We start from the raw sequence: 22,908 nt of genomic DNA, 5'->3' as shown, positions 1-22,908 counted from the left end.
TCTCTGCCCTCATAAAGCTTACAGTTGAGTCTTCTATTCAAAAGTACGTCTTCAGGATTTGCTCCTATTTTAAGCAGGTACTCACTGCCTTGAACATAATAGAGCAGGAGAAAAAAAATGTCAGAAATTAGTCCTCAAGAATTACTTTCAGTGTTTTTTAAAAACATTCGGGAAAAAAATACCCATCCCACGTGCCCCTGTCTCAGGACCTTTGTTCTCGTTAGTTCATCTGCCCGGATGCTCCCTCCCAGGATATCTTTGCAGCTCTTCCTTAGTTTCTTCATGGCATTAATCAGATGTGACCTTCTCAGGCCACCTTATTTAAACTGAGCCTCCACCCTCAACCCAGAACGCTCTATCCCCCTTCTAATTTATTTTTTCCTGTAGCGTTGACCTCCGTTGATCTCGTTTACAATCTATCTCCTCATCTAGAATGTACACTCTCTGTAGCCTTTGTCTGTGACTCTATCCCTACCAGCTAAACGGCCCTCAGAGAATGTTTGTGGAATGAATGAACGAACCCTCTCTGAACTTCAGGTTCCTCACCTGAAGTGTGGGGGTTGTCAGGAGGGCTTGCTAAGATATAAGTGAAAGGAAAGCAGCAGAGTCCCGGGGTGCTTGGTCCTGTGGGGACCACTGCCAGCATTGTCGGATGGTCAGGCTGTTGGATGGTCAGGCTGCTTTCGATGCTCAGCTAATGTGTGCTTTGCTTTATGCAGATGTTTTCCGGGTCACACTTTAGAAAGGTTTTTGTGGGGAGGTTGTTCGTTTTTCCTTTTTAACACTGTGCCTTTTAAAGCGTAAGGTATTTCCTTGATACCAAAACCATGCATTTCTCTAGTGGTAAAAAAAAAAAAAAAATTGTAAATATACATAACCCAAAATAAGAGGAAAAGAAGGACATTTATCTGTAATTTCATCATGCCGAGCTAACCATTGTTAACATTTGTGTTGTGTAGATGGATGCATAGAAAGATATATATCGGATAAATTACCTCTATCTACATATATATAAATATATATGTATGTGTGCATATATACACATTACCTAAATCTATCTGTATAGAGATCAAAATAGAGATAGATTTTATATATTTATATGTAATTTATAAAAGAATTAATTCAATTAATATTAAAAGAATTTAACCCAAGGAGAATGGAAATGTGGCGTCTCGCTTTGCTGTTTTGGATAGTGGGTATATATCCCAGAGTCAGCTAGCTGCCGTGACGGCTTCAATATCTCAGTGGCTCAGCCCAGTGTTCCTGCTTGCTTGTGTCATAATCCAATGAGATTGGTCAGATGCCAGATGGGAGCTCTATTTCACAGAGCTCCTCCCATCCACAGTGCAACATCTTCAACAGGTAGCCCCCAAATTAGCTCCAGAAAGAGGAGACATAGAGGTTGTGCATAGGAAAGTCGATACACTAAGCCTGGAGGTAGCACAGATCTCTTCTGCCCACATCCCACTGGCCAGGACTCAGCAATGTGGTCATTCCTGATTGGACACTTGGGGGTGATAGATATTTGCCAAGTCTGAATGTAGAGAATTGCTTACTACGAGGCAAAGGGGGCAACATCTGCAAAGAAATGGAGGAGTGAGTGACCACCCACGTACTCCTTTAATTAGTGTCCAGGGACTTCTGTAGGATGTAGTGCTGGGATGCTCTGGGACCAGGATTTTGCACATAGGAAGTCAGCCTGAGAAATCTCCCACTGGCCAATGGTTATAAGTTCTGGTACATCATATACTGGGCTGGCCTGGCTGCTCTTTTCTCCCTGAATGGCATGGCAGTGGTAACCCAGGACCTCTTTCCACCTTCCTGCACCCAATAGCCCCTCTCCAAATTGCTCCAAGTCTGTATTCTATTTATCTCAGGAAATAGCAAAGTAAGACATGACAGTGATCCAAACTAAGACAAGGGCAGTAGGAACAGTAAGGATGGGATCATATGAGATCCTTTTCAAGGGAGAATCAGCGGCGATGAGAGAAGATACCAAGGTTTCCAGTTTGGTTGCCTGGGTGGAGGGTGACACCATTAACCAGGACAGGGAAGGAATGTGCTTGGCTGGGGAGGTACAGCGTTTACTTTGGGGCATGCTGCGTTTGCAGTGCTTGTGAAACATTCAGGTGGAAAAGTCAAGCAAGCAGTTAGAAGTGTGGGTCTAGGGATTAGGAAAGATTTGGACATAAAAGACATAGATGGTCATTGAAACTGCCATGCTCAACAGGGGTAGGTAGAACTGAAGCTGTGGGAATAAATGGGGTCTGTCTGCAGGAAGAAGGCAGACATTTGGAGACTTGGTGGAGATTGTTCAAAGAGCTGCCCATGACTGGCGACCTATTCCAAAAAAGCTCTCATCCTTCCAAGCCCAACCCATCCAGGGCTGGTACAAATGGCTGGGAAATGTGTTCCCATATGGTATCTTTAGGCTACCACGAAGAGAGACTTTGGGATACTGTGCAGGTGACAAGGAGACTCAGTGTAGCAATTAGGAGTGTAGACTATGGACCCAAGAATTTGAGTCCTAACCCCAGCTTCACCACGTAAGAGCTGTGTGTCCTTGGGCAACAGAATCCTCACCTATACCAGGGAGCAGCAACCTTACCCATTTCACAAGGGTGTCATGAGTATCCACTGAATAATTCACACAAAGGGTTGAGTACCGTTTCCGGCATAGAGTAAGTACTCAATAGATATAGCTATGATTATTTTGACAGAGGATCTGAGTTGAACCCAGTGGGACTGGCAAGGAATGAGTGCTTATGTACTAGAGCAGAGAGGTCCACAGGTTAGGGTAAGAGCCAGGAGGGAGCACGAGGCACAGAGAGATGGTCTCTTCCCAGGGCTGAGGTCTGACCCCAATTGCAACAGGAGCTAAGGCACTGGATTCCCTCCCAAAGAATTGGCAATAGTTCAATTCCCCTCCAGTTTGAAAAGGACTCTGGGGAGGAGCTGGAGGAAATGAAGAAAACTCTATCTCTTGTTATTTTTTAAAAAATAAAATGAAAAGGAACCCTCCAAGGGCAGGTTTGTGGGTTTTATTATTTGTGAAGGAAAACACACTCCTCTTGATCAACATTCTGTCTGTCCGTGAGCCTGAGCAGGAGACGGGCAAGAACAAATGTTAAGTCATAACATTTGACTTCCTGTTCCTTGCTTGAGGAACATTCAAGGGTGTTAATAGGTTTAGCTCTTGTCAGCAGAACCAAGACAATTTCAAGAACAAAATGAATGGTGGAGCCAAGAACATAAAAGGGCCACTTCGTGCGAACAGCGCAGAGGATCACAGTGCATTAGGAGGTCCTGTCCAAATAATGCTGAAGGGAGGTGATCAAAACGGCTGACTGTGCCAGGCATGAAATCAACAGGAGAGCCTTCCAGAATAATCCATGTCTGGGTTATTCACATTGCCTTTTCTCCCAGGTATATGAATTTGGTTTTGGAACAACAGCAGTGGCGTAATTGGAATCCATCTTGTGTGATTTTTCCTCAGATGTTTTAGAATTAGATCAATTTATTTTCAAAGAGTATAACCCAATGACAGCATAAAGGCAGGGTCTTGAATTGCTTTCCCATCCGTGGGTAGAGTGGGTGGGTGTCATTTGCTGATTCATTACTCTCTCAGAGGGCTCTTTTGTTTCTAAAGCTACCTGGAATTACAACCAGCAATAGAACTCTAAACCAAAGTAAGCTTTGCATGAAAATGCATTTGACTTAAGGGGAAAATGTACGGTACTGACTAAAAGTAACCCTGGATGGCAGATTCGAATAGGGGGTCACATCGGAATGGGAGTCGGTTCTAAGAACCAGTGGATGAATCAGGCTGGGCGAAGCCCACTTAGGTTGCACTTTTCTAAACAGAGGAGGTAATACTGACTAAACTCCTGAAATTAATGGGCAGCAGCCATCAACATGCAGAGGACTGATGGACAAAGGTCATAAAGCTGAAATTGCTCCAAGAGACAAGCATTTAGAACATAATTTTAGAAACATCTTCCAACCCTTGGTGAGTTCTTGTGCTTTTGTCATTAGGAGTCAGTAATTGAATTTTCTGGACATTTTGATCAGTATGTAACTTTGTGAAGCCGACTACACAATTTTTAGTCTGACAAAAGCATTACCTTCCTCTGTGTGATTAGAAAACATGCAGAGAGTGCCGTCCTCACTGCACTTGATTTGGGGGAGAGGAAAGGAAAAAAAAAACCACCTTGCTATTCCATGTAACTTAGTAAGATTCATTTACATTCTATACAGATCATTTAATAACAGATTTTGTAAAACCTGAACATAAGGAGCCACCATAAAACGTATTATCTTTTATTACCTATACAGAGAATGACATTTTAGATGGTGATAAATCGAAATCCAAGGAACGCTATTTGCTTTTGGTGCGTGCTTAGTGAACTATAGGAACACCAGTTTCCTGATTTTATACTGTGGCAAACATGCCCCCCTCCCCTGCCCAGGGGCACCTGAGACAATCTCCAACTGGGTTTGCTGAGACTCATCTGAGCATCATTCTCTTGTCTCCCCCTGCTTTTTTTTTAAAAAAAGGTCATTCCCATCCAAACTTCACCACTGAGGATTCATTTGCCCCACCTTCCATCTGATACACCTCAGGATGTGTGATGAGCCAAGGGCTAAGCCAGGGGTTGGGACCAGCCATGGGGCATCTGCCATGAGGTGGAGGAGAGCCCAACCCACTTGCACCAGCGCATGCGAAGACTTCCTTGCCAGGGACGCCTCTCCAAAGGGGAAGCACTCCCCTGCTTGCTCTTGGAAAGCCAGGCCTTCATCACCCTACCCTACTGTGCAAAACCTGGCCTTCTAGAGACAGGCTTAGCCTGCCCAACCTTGCCCAGGCCCTGCCTTTGGACCAGTCAGTACCCTCTGCAACCCAGAATAGCAACCCTGAGGCCAAGTTTTCTGGGTAGTGATCAGCATGACTATCCCTTCACGTGTTCATTCCTCAAACATTAACGAAGAGTGCCAGCCACTGAACTGGCTGTGTGATTTCCCCCAGGGACTTAGGGTTAATTCAATTTATTTTCAAATTGTTTAACACAATGACCACTTAAAAACAGTATCTTGGGCCTCAGTGGCTCAGTGGGCCAAGTTTTGGGGATATAGCAGGAATAAGTCAAAGATAGGGTCCTTGCCCCCATCAAAGACTATAATGAATACTCAGAAAGTGACTGACATGTTGGAAACCACATACATATATTGAAAAGGAGAATCTCTAGTAAACTCATTTGGCATTTACCACTTTGAACATGGGAGAAAATTTATAGACAGATTTTGTGGGAAAGGTGTGGTTGACATCACACTTCAAAGGATTAAAATGGAAATATTTTCCAGAGCAAAGACAGAGGATGCTATTCTGGGAAGGTGGGCAGTCCCAGGAAGGAGGCAACTGGGCATGAAATGAAGGTGGCAGCTGGCGACATCGTGCACCCCACAGTGGGAGGCCGACGAGCATCCCAGCAGCCCAGGATGCTCATAAGCACTCTCCAGAGAAGGTGCATTAGTTTCCCATGGCTGCCGTGACAAAGGACCACAAAATCTGTGGCTTAAAACAACATGCATTTATCTTACAGTTCTCGAGATCGGAAGTCCAAAATGAGTTTCACGGGGGTAAAATCAAGGTGTCGGCAAGGCTGGTTCCTTCTGAAATCTATAGAGAAGAATCTGTCCCTTGGCCTTTCCCACCTACATTCCGTGACGCATGGCTCCTTCCTCCTTCTTGGTCATGTCTCCTTCTCTGACTCTAACCCTCCTGCCTGCTTCTTATAAGGACCCTTGTGACTAATTTGGACCTGTTCAGATAATCCAGACGAATCTCCCCATCTCAAGATCCTTCATTAAATTACATCTTCAAAGTCCTCTATGCCCCGTAAGATACCGTATTCACAGGTTCCAGGGATCAGGACATGGATATCTTTGGGGGCTATTATTCTGCTAACCACAGAAGATGTGAAAGCTTCTAGGGCCAAAAGCTTGACAACATTGAGAGCACACTTTCCCTGTAACTGTGCTTGACACACGAATCTGACACTGAGCATCTCACAGCATAATCGCAGAGACAGACATGTGAAGAAAAAAATTGCTGTAAGTGCTGTAAGAACCAAGAGAAAAATATTGGCCATAGTATATAGATAGGGCTAATACAGAGGAGGAAGGAGTAACTCTGGGAAGAGCAGGAAAGCTTTGAGGGAAACAACATCTAAGTAAGGTATATAAAGACAAGTAGTAGTTTTACAGGGGGGAAAAAAATAACCTTGTATAGGAAGGCCTCCCAGATAGAGGGCACAGCATGAGCAAAGGTGTAGAGGAAGGAAAAAGCCATAGATGGTGGAATTACATATAGTCTGGTGTTATAGGAATGTAACACTGAGTGAAGAGAGCTAGATCAGGCCATGATGAGTGTGTCTTTGTGCTTGACAGACATTATCCTCTAGCAACTGAAGGTCCACTGAGGCATTTTGAGGAAGGTCCTGTGGTTAGCTGGCCATTCAGATGGCTCTCTCTGGCTGGTTTAGGGTGGAAGGCGGTTTGGAAGGTAGCAGAGGGGCCAGTCTGGAAGCCGTTGCAGTAATTCAGGTGAGAAAGACGAGGGCTCGAGGTCATGTGATAGCAAAGATGATAGAGAAAAGGGGGTGCATTCAAGGGAGGTTGAGGAGGAGAAATCAGTAGCACTTGATGATCAGCCATTGATGTGAAACAGAGAAAATTGCTGAGGGCAACTCCCAGGTGTCCAGTCTGAGCTGATTCCTCCAGGAGGAAGGTAATGTATCCTGTTATTGGCCCATGAAAGGTGAGGGAGGACATTCAAATGAAGACATCTAAAAAATGACTCTAAGCAGGCTGGAGAGAGGCAATTGCTGTGCTGTTTAGTGTCTCAGAGCACATTTTTTTCTAGAAAGAGAAATTTTCAGTCAGACAGAGAGGGAAACTTTGGTAAATTATGTTTTCTATTTTTCATTGAAATTGCTCATAAACAGGTGAGTTTTAAGGAAAAAGATGCAAGGGTACGTGTTAGCCGGCATGTAATCTAATGTTCATTCAGAATGGTTCTATCAAAGTGCGGTCCCCAGATCAGCAGCTTTGGCATGTCCTGAAAGCTTGTTAGAAATGCACATCCTCAAGCCCTACCCTGGACCTCCTGAATCATAAGCACTAGAGGTGGGCTGAAAATCTGTTTTTTAATGCACTCACCAGAGGATTCAGCTACAGGCAAGTTTGAGAAGCACTGACTTAGATAATATATCTTAAGCACCTACTATGTACCAGGCATAATGTTGTTATGACAATTCAGGGCCAAAAGTTGAGAAGAAGCGGGCTAATGCAGTAAACAGTGGATTATTAAAATATACAAAAACATAGAGAAAGAGCACTTTAATTACATTTTATTTTATTTCAACTTTTAGGGCTCTGTGCCTCCTTGTCTCAGTCAAACAGATAAACCCAAGAAAGTCATTAGCATGTTCAGCTCTGCCCCTAACCAACCATATGCTTCTTGGGGTTTTCTTTTCCCTGATTCCTTACCCTATGTGTTCTTCAAAGATGGTGTTGGACGAGATGATCTCTGAGTTACTTTCAAGAACCAATAGGCTGCATCTCTTTACCTCACAAACCTTGAGTCCAACCACACTGATAGCCCTGTCTCATTTGGCCACCTCCATGATGGTTCCCAGGCTCTTCTTCCCTCTCTGAATTCTCTGCCCTCATACCCATCCTTCAAAGCTCAACTCCAGCCTGCATTAACCCGATGCCACTAAAAAGCCACTATGGCCCTCCCAACTGCACCATTCACATCTGAGCACATATTCAGCACATACTGCCTAGTGCCTTGTGGAGCCACTTACACGTGTTTTATCTTCAGCCAAGCTGTGAGTTCCTTGATGCTACTAGAAAATGTATTTTACATTTCTTATTCCCACAGTGTCCTGACCAGAATCAGAACGAGCCTCAGTTCTTACTGAATGATTGAGTTTAATAGCATTTTAGGATTAATAGTCTGCTATCTCCTTCCATAGAAATTTACTTCCATGTCAAAACCCCATATCTAATCCTTTAGTAGGAAATTCTCTTCTGCAGGAATGTCTCCTGGATCCTGCCTCCCCAAGGTCTAGGTTAGGTGGTCTCTCCTTTGTAATACCACAATACTCTGTCCTTACTCCCATCACAGTCTACTGAAATTATCTGAGTGTTTGTCCTTCCCACTAGACTTGGCTCCCTTTACTTGTCACCAGTATATAGCACAATGCCTAAAATGTAGTAAGTGCCCAGTTCACGTTTGTAAATTAAGTAACCTCCATACAGCCTTCCTGAACACCCTACATTCTGATTCCCTTCTCATGCACCCTAACTGGTAACATTCTGATAACACTTATTACATCACACCTTACATACTTGCTTTTTGTTCATTTATCTGGAATATAAATGCACCATAAGCAGGGTCTGTATCATTCATCACCTCTTAGCAGAGTTACTTGAACGTAGTAGATACTATGTAAATATTTCAGTGGAAGCAAACTGGATGTCAAATATTTGCTGCCTTGGGTTTGAAAGAGGTGATTTTTCCAGGTATGCTGTGAACACCATTGGCAGTTCACTTACTGTAACTCATCAGTAACATCAGAAGATGTACACTTTACCTGGAAACGTTTTATTTGATTTGGTGTCTTTAAACCTGATATCTATCACTTAGGTTATTCCAACAGTACATGTCTAAGAGGCAGTGTTTATTTCCCCTGTTGCTTGCGCACCCTGCTGGCTTTGTCAGCATCCAGTAAACCTGGGGGAATGAGCTCTGCCTTCTCCTTACCCACCAGACCCCAGCCAGGAATGAAAACACAGCAGGGGACAGCCAAGAACATGAATGCTAACATTAGCACTGAGGAGCAAGGTGAAAGGGGGCCTAAAAACAAACACACATCAAATTCAGTCGCCATACTACATGGGAAGGTGGAAGGATGTCAGTCACTGTTTGAGCTGGGAGTAAGGCGCATTTTGTGAGGAAATGTATAAAGTTCCTGCTGGATTTATGGACTACCTATATCACCAGTGTTATGTGGCCGAAGTGAATAAATCAAACCCCAGACAGACAACAGCTCATTCTGCTTCAGATAATGTTTTCACCAATCTGTTTGAAATATTTATAGACCAGATGTCAGATACAGCTAACCTGGGGAACGTGGTCCCCGTTCAGGTGCCATAAAACAAGGAGTTTTGCTTTGCCCAGATAGATAAAGCTAATGAATAAATAAATGAATTATGTTATATCTTTGTTATCTCATGTTAATATTTCTTATTAACAATACCTTAAATGTTAGACAACAAAAGGATTTGTTGAAAAAGTCTTCTTACAGCTTTCTTTGACTCCTAAAGCACAATTTACAAGCTGGAGCCAGCTCTTACTGGCTCCAGCTTGCTCACTGATTGTGTATTATCTCTTTCCAGCTATGCACTCAATGACATCATGTTGGTAGCTGGAAATTAGCCATGGTAGAAGTATTTAAACCACCAAAATTGACAAACACTGCAAATCAGGAGACTCTTTTGTTAAGCATTTATAAGCACATCGCTCTATGTAATTTATTACTTTATAAAAACATATCTATAATCGGCTAATTATCATGTAACTATAATGTGCCAAGCATTAAATTAGTAGCTGGGAGATAAAGCTCTAAACAAGATAAGCCCCTGACCTCATGGAGGAGAAATGGTCAGAGTCAAGATAGCAAATAAACAAGTAATCGATAAACAAGAATATTACAGACTGTGATAAGTGCTGGGGGAAAATTGTACTAGTTATCTATTATAGCATGTTAAACGATCCTCCAAACTTAGTGACTTAAAACAATGGAGATTTATGAGCTCATGGTTTCTATGTTCTAGATTCTGGGCATGGCTTGGCTGCCAAGTGCCCTTTGCTTAATGGACCTTCACGAAGCTGCAGTCATGTATTTGTCCAGAATCTACAGTCTCAGCAGAAGGTTTGAGTGAGGAAGGATCCAATTCCGGGCTCACTCAGTGGTTGTTGGCAGCATTCAGTTTCTCTGACTACTCTTGGAGGCAACCCTTAGCATCTGCCACATATTTAGAAGACTTTTCAAAAATCTACTGCATAATAACAGCAGCTGTCTGTCGAGCATTTACATATGCCAGGCTCTGTGCTTAGTACTTTGTGTTACTTGTTCTAATCCTCAGTTAACCTAGAAGTATTATTATTCTCCCCCATTTTACAGATAAGGAAACTGAGGCAATAGAACTTAAGGAACTTAACCAGGATCTCTTAGCTACTAAGTGGCCGAGCCAGGGTAATAGTAATTGATCTAATTTCAATCGTCCCTTCCTAAGTGTCAACCATCCTGTTCTGCAATAAGGCCCATTCCTTCATGAAGCTTCAGTGCAATGAAGAATGAACATCAGCAAATGAGCTAGAATTAGCCTGGAGGAAGAAGTAGAGGCAAAAAGTCAAAAGGAAGAAAAACTGGGGTCCAGCAGAAAAGCAGTCAGTCTGGACGTAGTGTAGAGATAGATGTGGGGAGCGGTTCCAGATGAGGCGAGAGGAGGATGGAGTGCCGCATGGGTTAACGGCGAAACCTTTTTCCGTGTAACATTTATTCCTTGATTTCCCCCCACAGCTACCATTATGCTTGTTATTAGTGATAAATGTTCCGTTAAATGCATACGCGTGTGGAAGTCCCTGTAGCTGTGTAAAACATCAAGGGTCCAGTGATTGATTATGTGCCATATTTAATGACGTGGCTTGATTTTCTTTTTTCCAACATGAAATGTTTGGTTTTCAAATCAGTGTGATCAGTGAACCTGGCTTGCGTCTGTGAAGATACACCAGAGGCTTTTTCTTGCAGACACACCATCTTCCTTTTGTTTCTAGGATATATATTAACTGGGAGCTCGTAGACACCCAGAAGGAGATAGCAAATGCAGTAGAAATGCATGACTGCAGAATTCAGACCAGGAGAGCAGCTTGACTCTCTTAGATATGTCTTACAGATCAGATAGCTTAAAATAAAATCAGAGCAGCCAATTTAATTTTCCCCAGTTTTGACACAGTGCATTTCTTGGTCAAAATAAAATTCTATTTCCTTGAGCTAAAGCTCCCCAAAGTATAAGCCATTCCCTGAGAATAAATGACTCTGGTTTGGAAATGCCACTGATATGCTCAGACCTTTAAGATATAATTTAGTCCAGGGAAACAGTAATATATCATCATTATCAACAATGGAAGTAAATTGCCCACCTTGTGTGTTCATACTGGCTAGGTGTTGGGGTCAAAGGCATGGTCCTTGCCCTTGAAAACTTTGTCATCCACTTAGGAAGATAGTAAATGGGCATTCAGAATAGAACCAAACAGGATACATAGCCTTTATATTAGTCAGGGTAGGCTAAGCGCTGTAATAAACTTCCCTTAAACCTAAAAGACGGTTTGTTTTCTTGTTCATGTCACAGTTTAAAGCAGGCCCACGAAGGGGCCCTGCTCCACGTAGTCCTTTGAAGGTGCAGGGTTCTTCCATTTGGGGAACTAGAAAACCTGGAGGATTACATAGAAGATTTAAGGGTAATGCCAGTCACATCACTTCTGCCCATATTCCATTGGCCAGAATCAGTCACATGAGCTCATCTTCCAGTCTAGCTATATGCCCTGGAGTCAAAAGAAATAGAATTTGGTGAACAAGTAACACTGGCTTCGCCACAGGTTCCTTTGGTTGTGAGCAACTGAAATTGATTCTGGCTGGCTTCAGTGCCGATCTCCTAAATAAACACTGGGGTATATTACAGAATCAAGGGGAGAGTTAATTAAAGTCAGGAGCCACCCTGGTCCCAGATCTCAGCAGCCGAACTTGCATCTTTCTGATTAGAGCAACACCATCAGCTTAACTCAGCCTGAAATTCTCTTCCTATTGGAGTCGATTACATCCATCTCCCCTATGAGCCTTGAACCAATTGAGAGAAATAAGCATAAGAATCAGGTGAGATTCTTGCCATGATGAGTGCAGCTTGGTCTTTAGAGGACAATGGGGCTTCCCAACCCCTTTTTAGTTCACTCACCAAGTGACAGAACAGCTGGACAGCTAAAGGTCTCATCCACCAGAGGCAGGGTGTCTTCTACATGAGTAGAGAGGAGCACCACGGTAGTAAGTTTCTTCCCAAAACATTCAAGAAGGCAAAAATCCTTCCGTTGGTCTCAGTAGTAATATGGAGAGAGGCAAGAAGGTTTGTCCTACATTCTGTCTTTGTGATGCCTAGTTCCATGTTTCATATCACAGAATGTGATTGCTCCTGTGGGGATTAGGGAGTCACCTATCAATCCGTCAATAGCATAAGGAAGACAAAAGTGACACATGGCCACCAAGGCCTATTTCTTTGCATCAGCAGATCTTTCCAGAGAATAGGGCAGCTGTGAGCTGCCTAGGAGTTTTTTTCAGCAGAGTAACAGAGGCAAAGTGACTGCTAAGCAGTGCAGAAATGAGTTAGGTATGTATATTTCAAGTAAGAGTGACTACGAGAGCTAGAGAATTGGGGAAGATTTCCTAGAAAAGGCTCAGCTGGAATGGGAAGGAAGTCATTGGAGAATGGAAGGTATTCCAGTTGTGCAAGATCAAGGGACAAGGGAATTCATGTGGCATTGTCTCTAGGTCATCTGCATTTCAAAGGAAGTTGATTTTATTGTTGGTTGTCTGTTTGTTGTTGATGTCATTGTGAAAGCAAAAACGTTTACTATGGAAAAATCTCAAAATACTGATAGGCCAATGGACTTTTTATCTAAGAGTTCATTTTAAAAGTGAAAACTTGTAAACAACTCAAATAAATGATCATCCAATAAGGAATGATTGAATAAAACACAATGGACCCATACAGTGGGCTGTTATACAGCTGTTAAAATGAAGAGAGGGATCTAAAGTAGTGAGACGAAAGTGATATGGTGAAACCAATCGTAAGACTGTGTGAATTTGTTGAATTGTGTGTGTATAAAACATGTTTATGCTGCATGATGTGTTAAAGGAAGGAGGGAGACAGCAGACCTATAACAACGTTTACCTCTTGCAAATGGAGTCGGGGAAGGTGGAGAGAAATCCCTCTTTCCACTTCAGAAATAACTATGTGGTTTCTACTTTCCTTACAATAATTGGATATATTTTAAATAATAATTTAAAAAAAACATTTTAAATGCCTTAAGTTTGCCAGAAAATTGAGACTTTCTGAACATTTCATCTCAAACCTTGCAATTTATCTACTAAAAAGTCCAATTGATTTTCTACTAGGTTAATCAATCTATTTACCATTGCAGTCATAAAATTGTATTTACTTCAGGAGACAGGAATTGGCTGGTCCATTTTTTAAAATTATTTACAAAATTTGTTAAACTACAAGAGTCAAGCCAATGTTTCTTTCCTTTGTGCTATCAGAGGAATATCATAAGCAGACATAAGAATATCTTTAGCTGTGACTCTATTTTGTTGCAGTTATATATGAACATTCCTGTCACCAGCCCTGAACTTATCTAAACTTCTTAAAGGAAGGGACTCTGTTTTCCTATCCCTAGATCCCCAGTACCCAGCACAATATATAGACTAGGTATAATGATTTCCAATTAAATGGATGCATAAATTAATGGAAAAAAAGTGTAACAACTTTCTCTGATCAAGAAAAATATATATCTTATGGAGGGGAAATGTTAAGAGGAAAATAATGTATTCAAGAAATGATCGGAATGCTGTTGTGAAGAGCCTATTGTGATACTGTAGTATGATACGATAGCTCTTACACTTTCTTACAAATAACCAGATAATTGTTCATAGCATTAGTTGCAATTTTAGTCAATTGGCCTCTTTTTACTACTCATGGAACCGCTAATTTAAATGTCTTAAGGAAAGGAGAAATTTATTAGCTCGTAAAACTCACAATGTCTGAGGGGTAAATTATGGCTTCAAAGATGACTGTTAAGGAGCTCAGATGAGGTTAAAACTCCTCTACCTCTCAGTTCTGTGTCCTCTTCTTCCTCAGGCTGACTTTCTCTGTGTGGTTGCAAATGGCCACTACCAGCTCCAGATTTACGTCCTACCACCTTCAAATCCAACAGAAAGAGAATATCTTTTACCTGAGAGTTCTAAAAGAAGTATGTCCCGGAATTGAGTTTCAGTCCCAGGAGGACTCACTTGGGTTACGGGTTCATCATATGGTCATGCAAATAGGAGGCCCTGATTATCCAGGCATGAGCCACATGACCATTCCTAAATAAGGGATAGTGTCTACCCTATCTGAACTCCACCTATGCTGAGAGTGAGGAAGGGATGATGCCTCCGAAGGAATTATAGCATGGGTACCACAGGAAGAGGAAATGGACACTGGGAAAGCAACATAGCTCATATCCACGACAGTTAGTAGCCCTGGAGTGCATGTCCGTAGCAACTTGTCCTGCAAGTTGGAGAAGAGTGAATGCTGGGATGAATTTACATGCTTGTTAGATAGCCATGACAGAGTCACACTCATGCACCAATTTGCTTCAGGGAGCAAGATCAGCTGTTCTTTAGAAACAAGCCATGCCAGGGATCATAAACTAAACATTCCAGTAGTACCAATTTGCATATCGGTAAGATCTTCTGGGAAAACAATATTGAAATATGAATAAAGAGCTTTAAAATGTTCTTTATTTTACGTTACTCTTTAACCTAGTAATTCCACTTCTTGGAATCCATCATTCAAAAAAGAAATATTAAAATATTTTGAAGACTTCCTGAATAAAGATGTTTATTACAGTGTTGTTTAGATTGTTGAAAATTTTAAAGGCTAGAAATAACTTAAGTCCTAATAATATAAGTAATCAAGTTAATTATAAATTATGCATAGGATTATATTTCCTGAAACCCTTAAAATAATGTCAAGGAATTATGCTGATAAATGATATTACACGGGGAAAATGACATGACCTTGTCAATATCAGGAAAAATCCACATACTTTCTTATTTTTATGATGACGTGCTTCCAAAAACATGCAATGTATTATTACAAAAGCAAAAATAGCATACGAGAGATTAGACCTGACTAGCGATTTATACGTCCAGAGACATACAAATTTGAAGATGGGCCAATTTATTGGTTTTATATGGTCCAGCTATTTATGGCAAATAGTAAATCCAATTCAACTTGTCAATGATAAGTAGAAAGTCACTTACATTAGGCTGATGATTTTCCAGATTCAGCTTGAGAGTAGATGGCATTTCAAGCACCTTTACAGAGAGCTGCCAGCTGAACCAAGCAGAACTAGAATTACCTAGAGCTGGGTTTTGTGTTAAATTCTGTTTGCCCTCAGCAATTAGAGAATTGTGTGAATTTCAATTCTAGTGGAGCTTATTTTACAATAGATACGGGTATCAAATCATCATGGTGTACACCTTAAACTTAACGCTGTATGTCAATTATATCTCAATAAGTCTGGGGGGAAAAAAGCATTGCGAATAACCCTGTCCAAGGAACGTAGACGCATCTTACTCGTCCCCTAGAATGTAAGAGTTTAGATCATTCCAAATCACCCAACAGAACTACTACTACTTAAGTTAGTCGCTCAGAAGCATAGTTAAGAAACAACCAATTAAAGGTACCCTAGGGAGCAAAAAGCTCACCACCCTTTGAAAATACTTAAACATTTTAGGGACAGCTAGCATTGAGCTATAAAAATTTGCTGTGTAAACTTCTAGCTTTAGAAGGAAATTCTAGAACCCTGTTGTGTGTTTGTACTTTGCTTCGTGTGGTATTGCTTAATTATTGGTTGGAATAAGCAATGGTTTTGAAGCTGTCATACTGGTGGGACTGTTTACAACTGGTAGGAACTTCAATAGAAAAAACAAAGTCCTTTTATTTTGTTATCGATGGTGATTCAACTCACATTCTCTGTGTGAGTGATTAAGAAACCAATCTAAACTGGTTTAAGCGAATAAGGAAAATTAGTGCCCTAATTAACCAAAAGTCCACAGGCAACCCTGGCTTCAGACATGGCATGATAAAGTGGCTCCAGTGCAGTCACTGGGGAACCTTTTTTTTTTTTCCAGGGTTCAAGTCTAATTTTATCAGTAGATTGGCTTTATTCTCAAACTGATGTCCCTACCCTTACCTCTGCTGTGGCATGAGATGACTCATTCAGTCCCCAGGCTAAATGCTTCCAGGCTTGCACCACAGACAAACAGAGCTTCCCTCTCCCAACTGTAGTAAATTCAATTCAACTTGTCAATGATGGGCAGAAAGTCACTTACAATAGGCTAATGATTTTTAAGCACAGGTCCAGCGCCTGGACCTGTCATTGTACCCCTCTGTTAGTATGCACTTGTTGGCTTCTTCTCATCAGGGCTCATTCCCAAAGTTGGACAGAGTGGAGGGTGGGGAAAGTCATTCAATACACTACATGGGCAGAGAATAAATGATGGGAAGGTCCCCAAAGGAATTGTGGGGTGCTGCCTTACCAGAAGAAGGATGGTATCTCCATTGGCCAAGACAGGCAGATCCACCACAGAAGGCAATTTAACCAACCACTGCACTCTTCTTCATCCTGAGATCAAGGCCACTTGGTTAGTTGTTTAAACATGTAGCAAAATATCTGGCAAATAGTCAAATGAAAAACTCATGTACATTGAAAGATAATAGCGTAATATTGCTCGTGTTAAACTTATCAGATCATTGTTAGATTAAAATGAGTCTTCCAAATTTCACATGACACAAAAGACTAAAAAATGACTATAAATGACATGAAAGAAGTTAGATACAAGTGACTCTTAACCTCAGTTGTAAAACGGGAACAATAGATGCAGCTTAACATGGCTGTTGGACAGATTAATAATGATGATTTCTGGGAAGTACAGGAATTCAATGCCTGGCCCATCAAATTGTTTAGTAAATGTGAGTTCCTAAAGCTGCCATCTCTGTCATAATCTCATCATCAAAATTAGCCTCGTTTTCGGGTCAGTTTCATGAGGTTGCTATGAAATGACATATGCAGGTGTAAATATCAAACATGCAGTGTATACCCAAACCCTGCAAATGAAACATTCTGGAATGTATCAAATGCCCCCTGAAATAAAGACAGAAAATAGACTCCTTCTCCATGGCCAGCTCCAGTCTATGGATAGTAAACTGTTTTATATTGGAGAGATTTCAAAGGCTTACTTATAAACAATAGATAAAAGTGCTATGACTGATTAAAAATGCCTGCCACAGATGGAGGAGGGCATAGAGGCAACCCAAGCAACATGCTTGCTACCTATTCAAAGTGGTAACCCACATCTAAATGCCATCTTTGTCGTGTTTTTGCTTTGTAGACTCTGGAAAATCCCAAGTATGAGTTGATCGTCGAGGCTCAAGATATGGCTGGACTGAATGTTGGATTAATAGGCACAGCCACAGCGACAATCTTGATTGATGACAAAAACGATCACTCGCCAAAATTCACCAAGAAAGAGGTAAGCCTCTGCTGAATACTACCCTTGCGGTCACAACCATAATTGCTGGTCAATATTAATTCTGTGTACCATGGGCCCTGCTGCCCCGCTGTTTGCAAAAGCAAAACATTTTTTTTTGTGGAGAAAGGATGATGTTTTGCTGGAGTACTATTTCATATTTTTCTTTCTTTTTCTTTCTTTTTCTTTTTTTTTGTAAAGCTGAAAATACGAGAGCATTATGAGAACAAAAGCATTGAATCTTGTTAAAGTCCATAGAAAAGAACTTGTAATACCAAAATGCCATTTTCATAGTTTTATTGGTGCTATTTAGTGCTGAGTTATGTGCATCCTATTGTGATTTTAGCATAACAATAACTTTTTTTTTTTCAGCAAGTACAGATGGAGAGGCCAGACAGCAGCAAAAAAGTAAAGTAGATTTTCTTGGCAATAGCAAGGTGGCCTAGGAACTTATAAATAACAACGAAGTTAGCTTTTCTGGGAGAGCCATTATTTATTCTTGGCTATTGTGCTTTTATGATTATGGATCATGGGTGCCGTTTCCCATTATTTCCAATGGAGAAATGTTTGGGGACAGCCTGAGTATGCAAGATTAAATTGGGTTACTGAATTTGTATCCAAACTAGGAAGTCATTTGCACTATGCATCTGATGGAAATGTGCTAAGATCATGGTTTTTTTTTTGGGGGGGGGGTGGTCAGGGTAAGGGCCAAGTATTTGACGCCCCTTTTACTGACCAAGAGTATAGGATCAGTGATGACAGCCCCACCATTTGCGAAGCCTGTTCTATGCATCTTCTATCACCACAGGCTCTTCACTTTCAATCCATTGCTTCACTTAATTGTGTGAGATTGGTTTCATTAACCTTTTACCAATGAAGGAGCTTGTTAAGCTCAAAGAATCTAGATAACTGCTCCAAGGTCTTGGGCAGAGTAAGTGGCAAAAAATGGGTTATGAACAGAGCTTTGTGTGAGACATGCTCTGAACTGCAGTGCTGCGCTTCCTCATCTGCCCTGATGTTTCCCACCCTCTGAGGCGTTCAGAGAAAAGACCCATGTCCGGATTTGCCGTTGCCGACCCCTCTGCAGAGTCCAGGGACTATCCCGAGTAGCTCAAGACAGATAGGCCCTCTCAGCCTCCTGGCTCCCCAGTAACCTCTCCACCTCAGCCCTGCATGACTCGTTCAGGAGGTAGAAATCTCCCCCTCTCCCAGTCACTTAGGACTTCAACCTCAAAACAGCAAAGTCCACAGTAGCTGATGTGGCTGCATTCTGTTGTTCCCATGACACTGTCTCTGTAGCTGCTAATACAGAGTGCTCATTATTTTCATGTTTCTCAAACTGATTCCACAAGTTACATCATTGTAGGTAGGGGAAGATTTCAGGGTAAAATAGATATGGAGAATACTGAGTCGAATAGTTTGAAAAGTATCTTTTACTATAGAGCTTCAGAATACTTTGTGTTTCTCCAAGAAGGGTAGGTATACTCTGTAGAATTTCTCAGACTTATTTGGCCTGAGAATAATTTTCCTGGACCACCTCATCATCCTGTCTCATTGAGCTGGTCTCCCATGAAATATTCATTGGGGATATTGGTTTACTAGTAGAATTGCTTGTGAACCTATTTCAATAAAAGAATTCAAGGCACATTGTAATATTCAATGTAGATATAGTAAGGAAAATAGAAATTGGATAACCCTAATCTAAAATAAAAAAACCTATCAATCTATGACTCAGAAAAAAAAAATAGTGTGTACCTAGTCATGGATTGAATACCGTGAGTGAGAAATTTTTTGATTGATTTTTTTTTATTAATACCACTGAACTCAAGAAAAAAAATAAACATAGATCTTTTCATCGAGTGGATATTAGCAAAAGCACAAAAATTCTCTTCAAATGGGCATTGGACAAAGAGCTTGGGATTTCCATGGGAATGGGTAGCCAGCAAGAGCATCAAACTCTCTTCTCTCATAGATATTATGTGTCCCAGAGGAGTCTTTGTCCAATGTAGATAAAGTAAATTTACAGTTAAATTTTTTAACATGTTCCCGAAAGGCTAGTGTTTGTTGTTGAGAAGGGATCCATACATTTTGGATGCCAGAATTGCTAGAGGCAGTCTTACAAAGATGTGGAGGGGTGGGCTCTGAGACCGGAACTGTATTCGAATCCTCTGGCCAGACATGGGACACAAGCATGTTAACCATCTACATTCTTCACCTGTTACTGGGGCTCTTCATAAAACCTACCTCATTAGATTCTTGTGAATGTTAAATGAGCCGATGATGAAAAGCACTTTGCGTTCTCTAGAGTACCGATGATGAGGATAGAAGTGGTAAGAATAGTAGTAATTAAGATGGTGGTAGTGAGGACAGGGGTGATGAGGACAGTGGGATAAAGGCAGTGATGAAGAAGATGTGATGACAAAGGTGGTGGTGAGGAAGATGGCAGTGGTGAGCAAGGCGATGATATGGTAATGAGGATGTTTCTAAAATTTAAGAGACCAGCTGACATTCTTAGCTAAAGGGCCCTCTCCCTCCATGTTGAAAGCTGCTGTTTTCCTTTAAAGTAATTTGTGAACCTGCTCGAGCACTTTAAAATGCATGGTTAAGACCCTAGAGTTCCAGGGGGAAAGGAATTCTGGAGGAGAGGTGGCAGAATTTGTAAAATGCGTCACTATGAATGAAAGCAAAAAGTGCCAAGAGAAACCTGTTGGAGGGAGGAGAACTGTTGAGGACTCGGCCCAAAGGTAATGGTCTCTGGGAAGTGAAAGAGGTAGAGCAACAGGCTGTATAAGGAACAGAGAGGAAACATGGAGCTTGTGATCTTGAAGTTGAAATATTTTTTAGAGAGGAAGGTCAAGGTTCAGTCGTTCCAGAATGGAAATGGTGGTCATTTGAGGTTGAGGGTGTCTAGAAAGAGGTCCAAGAAGATGTGTTCTTATACAAGTTTCTGCATATATTAGGACATTTCTTAGGAAATTCATAGGAATATGTGGTTCTCTTTTTTTTGTTGTTCTATATAGATGGTCTTTCATCTCCAGAGAAATGCATTTTTTATCTGTTTTGAAGATGTGGTTGGCCACAAATAACAGAGACTGGAAATAATGCTCTGTTAAATGAGATAAAGATATAGTTTCTCTCACATAAATGCCTGTTGGTAGATAGTCCCCGGTCAATGTAGTGACACCATGACATTATCAGTTTCCCAGATTCCTCTTATCTTTCTTCTCTGCCTTCTCCAAGGCTGCCTCATAGTACAACAGGGTCACAGCAGCACCAGCCATCATGTCCTTATAACAGGAAGAACGAAGCAGGAAATGAGAAGGGCAAAGGAGGACCTGCTACCTAAGTAAATGTTATTTAAAAAGCTTCCCCTGAAACTCAAATTACTTCTCTTGTCACCTCCTTACCCTCCCTTATCTGTAAGGAAGACTGAGAAATAACTCCAACTGTCTTTAATTAGCATGTTGCAGCCCTTGATAATACAGGAATTGTTACTAAAAAAAAGAAAACATACTTTAAATTATTTTAAAAAGTGAATTATTGGTGCAAAGGACACTCATTTGTTGTTCCCATTGTGTTTATTTAAACTGACTGTAAGCTTTCTGAGAAGCAAGGCCTCTTATTCTCTGTTGCATTACCTGTAGGCACTCAAAAATTTAGTTATTTTCTGAATGTTTCCTGAAGATAATTGGGAACAGTGTCACTGAATGTGACGAACCAGGGTCATACTTAAAATTGCTACTTACATGTGGAAATCAATTTTTAGTCATTGACTTTCATGAAAATTTGGGTTGGAAGCATTAGTTTCCCTACAGAGAATCTTCTGTGAGTTTTCCTAATAGTTTTTAACACATGACTTTAACTAAATATTAGTGTTGACTTTTCTCAATTAAGTATTTCGAGATGATTTTAGGAAATCTAGTTAAACTCTTGAAACCCAGAGTTTGAATTATAACTGAGAATCTCAGTCACATTCAGAGCAGTGACTTGTCCATCTGCCTAAAGTTATTTTTTTTTTTTAGAAAACACTTCTGATTTGTGCCTATAACATAGCTGTTGCTCAACAAATACTGATTGAATAACTCATATTTTCACATAAACCCTAGATCATGAGAATTAATAAACTATTAATTTTTTTAAAAATGTTGGTAAAAGATTATAAGATATATTTTTTAAAGACATTCAGTTTTTGTTCACTTATTCAATCAATTGATTTTTCAGATTTATACCTTAAAATGGCAATTGGTAATTTTGACTTAATAATTTAGGATTTGGGGGGGCTATTTGATGAATTCTTTCTAAGGTAAAAGTATCCATGTTTGGACTATAACATTACAATACCTATAATAAAGATGGCATGGAACATGAAAGTTCCTGTCCTTCAGCTGGGAGATGAGAGGTAAATGGGTAAATGTTCCAGTTTTAACAAACGGGTGAATGGTACCAGCAGGAAGCTGGCAGGCTGAAACTGAGCCACTGGCAGATACATTAAGTTATCAAGTGGATACTGGGGTCTAGTTTCCAATTTCTAAAAGCCAGTGTCAAGTCTTCAAGAACTTCATGGCTCAGTAATCTTATTTTTCTTTGGACTATTAGCTTTTGTAATAAAAAAAATTTTTTTACTAATTAACTGCTTAATTCACCCTGTAATACTTTTTCTCTTTCACATTTAATTGCAAATTCAGTGGTCTCTTCTCTATATAATAATTATAGAACACCATTTTCTATAGAAAAAGAACGAAAAAATCTAGTCTTTCCCCTAGCAGCATTCATAGAAACTTGTTCTGTATTACTGAGAGTTTAGAAACATTTTTTTCACATTCACAACATGTTTCATTATTGAAAAACTCATGTAAATTTTGAAAATTGTCGTTAAATTTAAGAACATCTCTATCAAGCTTCTGTTGATAGATAAATGATAGATAGATAGATAGGTAGATAGATAGATAGATAGATAGATAGATAGATAGATAGATAGATAGATAGATATAGAGTGAGCTATTCAATTTCAAATATTCTTGTGTAAAGACTAATCTTTAAGTCAATGACACTCGTTAACCACGTCATCCACATCCTTGTTTTAAGGCATATTAAGAGTTCTCTATTGTCATTATTGATATCTGTATGGCCGATCAAATCTCAAGAAATTTAAATCTTTACCAATGAGCTCATTATGATTCACTTCTCTTCATTAGTAAGTTTATCAAACAACTAAGGAACTATATAATTTCATGTGTTGAAAATTTTTCTTCTGAATGAATTATCTGATGCAGAATGATGTCAGGATAACATCTGGTTTTTTTCATTCCTTAACTTTATCACTTTTGCTTCGTATTCCATTAATTTTTTAATAACAATTTTATTGAGATATAATACACATAACATAAAATTCACCTTTTAAAATGTACACTTCATTGGCTTTTAGTATATC

At 40.4% G+C, this 22,908-nt stretch overlaps 1 protein-coding gene across 1 annotated transcript in view; it reads left to right on the top strand.

Annotated features, from left to right (window-relative positions):
• The window catches only part of CDH13 (cadherin 13), a 967,094-nt gene that overhangs the window by 821,770 nt on the left and 122,416 nt on the right, over positions 1-22,908 (top strand). Inside the window, exon 8 of the mRNA XM_039888803.1 lies at positions 17,340-17,480. Within this exon, the coding sequence (XP_039744737.1) occupies positions 17,340-17,480 (141 nt within the window). The remainder of the gene's footprint in view (positions 1-17,339; positions 17,481-22,908) is intronic.

The sequence above is a fragment of the Pteropus medius genome, unplaced genomic scaffold (assembly GCF_902729225.1).
Source record: "Pteropus medius unplaced genomic scaffold, Ma_sr-lr_union100, whole genome shotgun sequence".
Taxonomy (NCBI): domain Eukaryota; kingdom Metazoa; phylum Chordata; class Mammalia; order Chiroptera; family Pteropodidae; genus Pteropus; species Pteropus medius.
The sequence above is the reverse complement of the archived record's forward strand: the minus strand, read 5'-3'. Positions and strand labels throughout refer to the sequence as shown.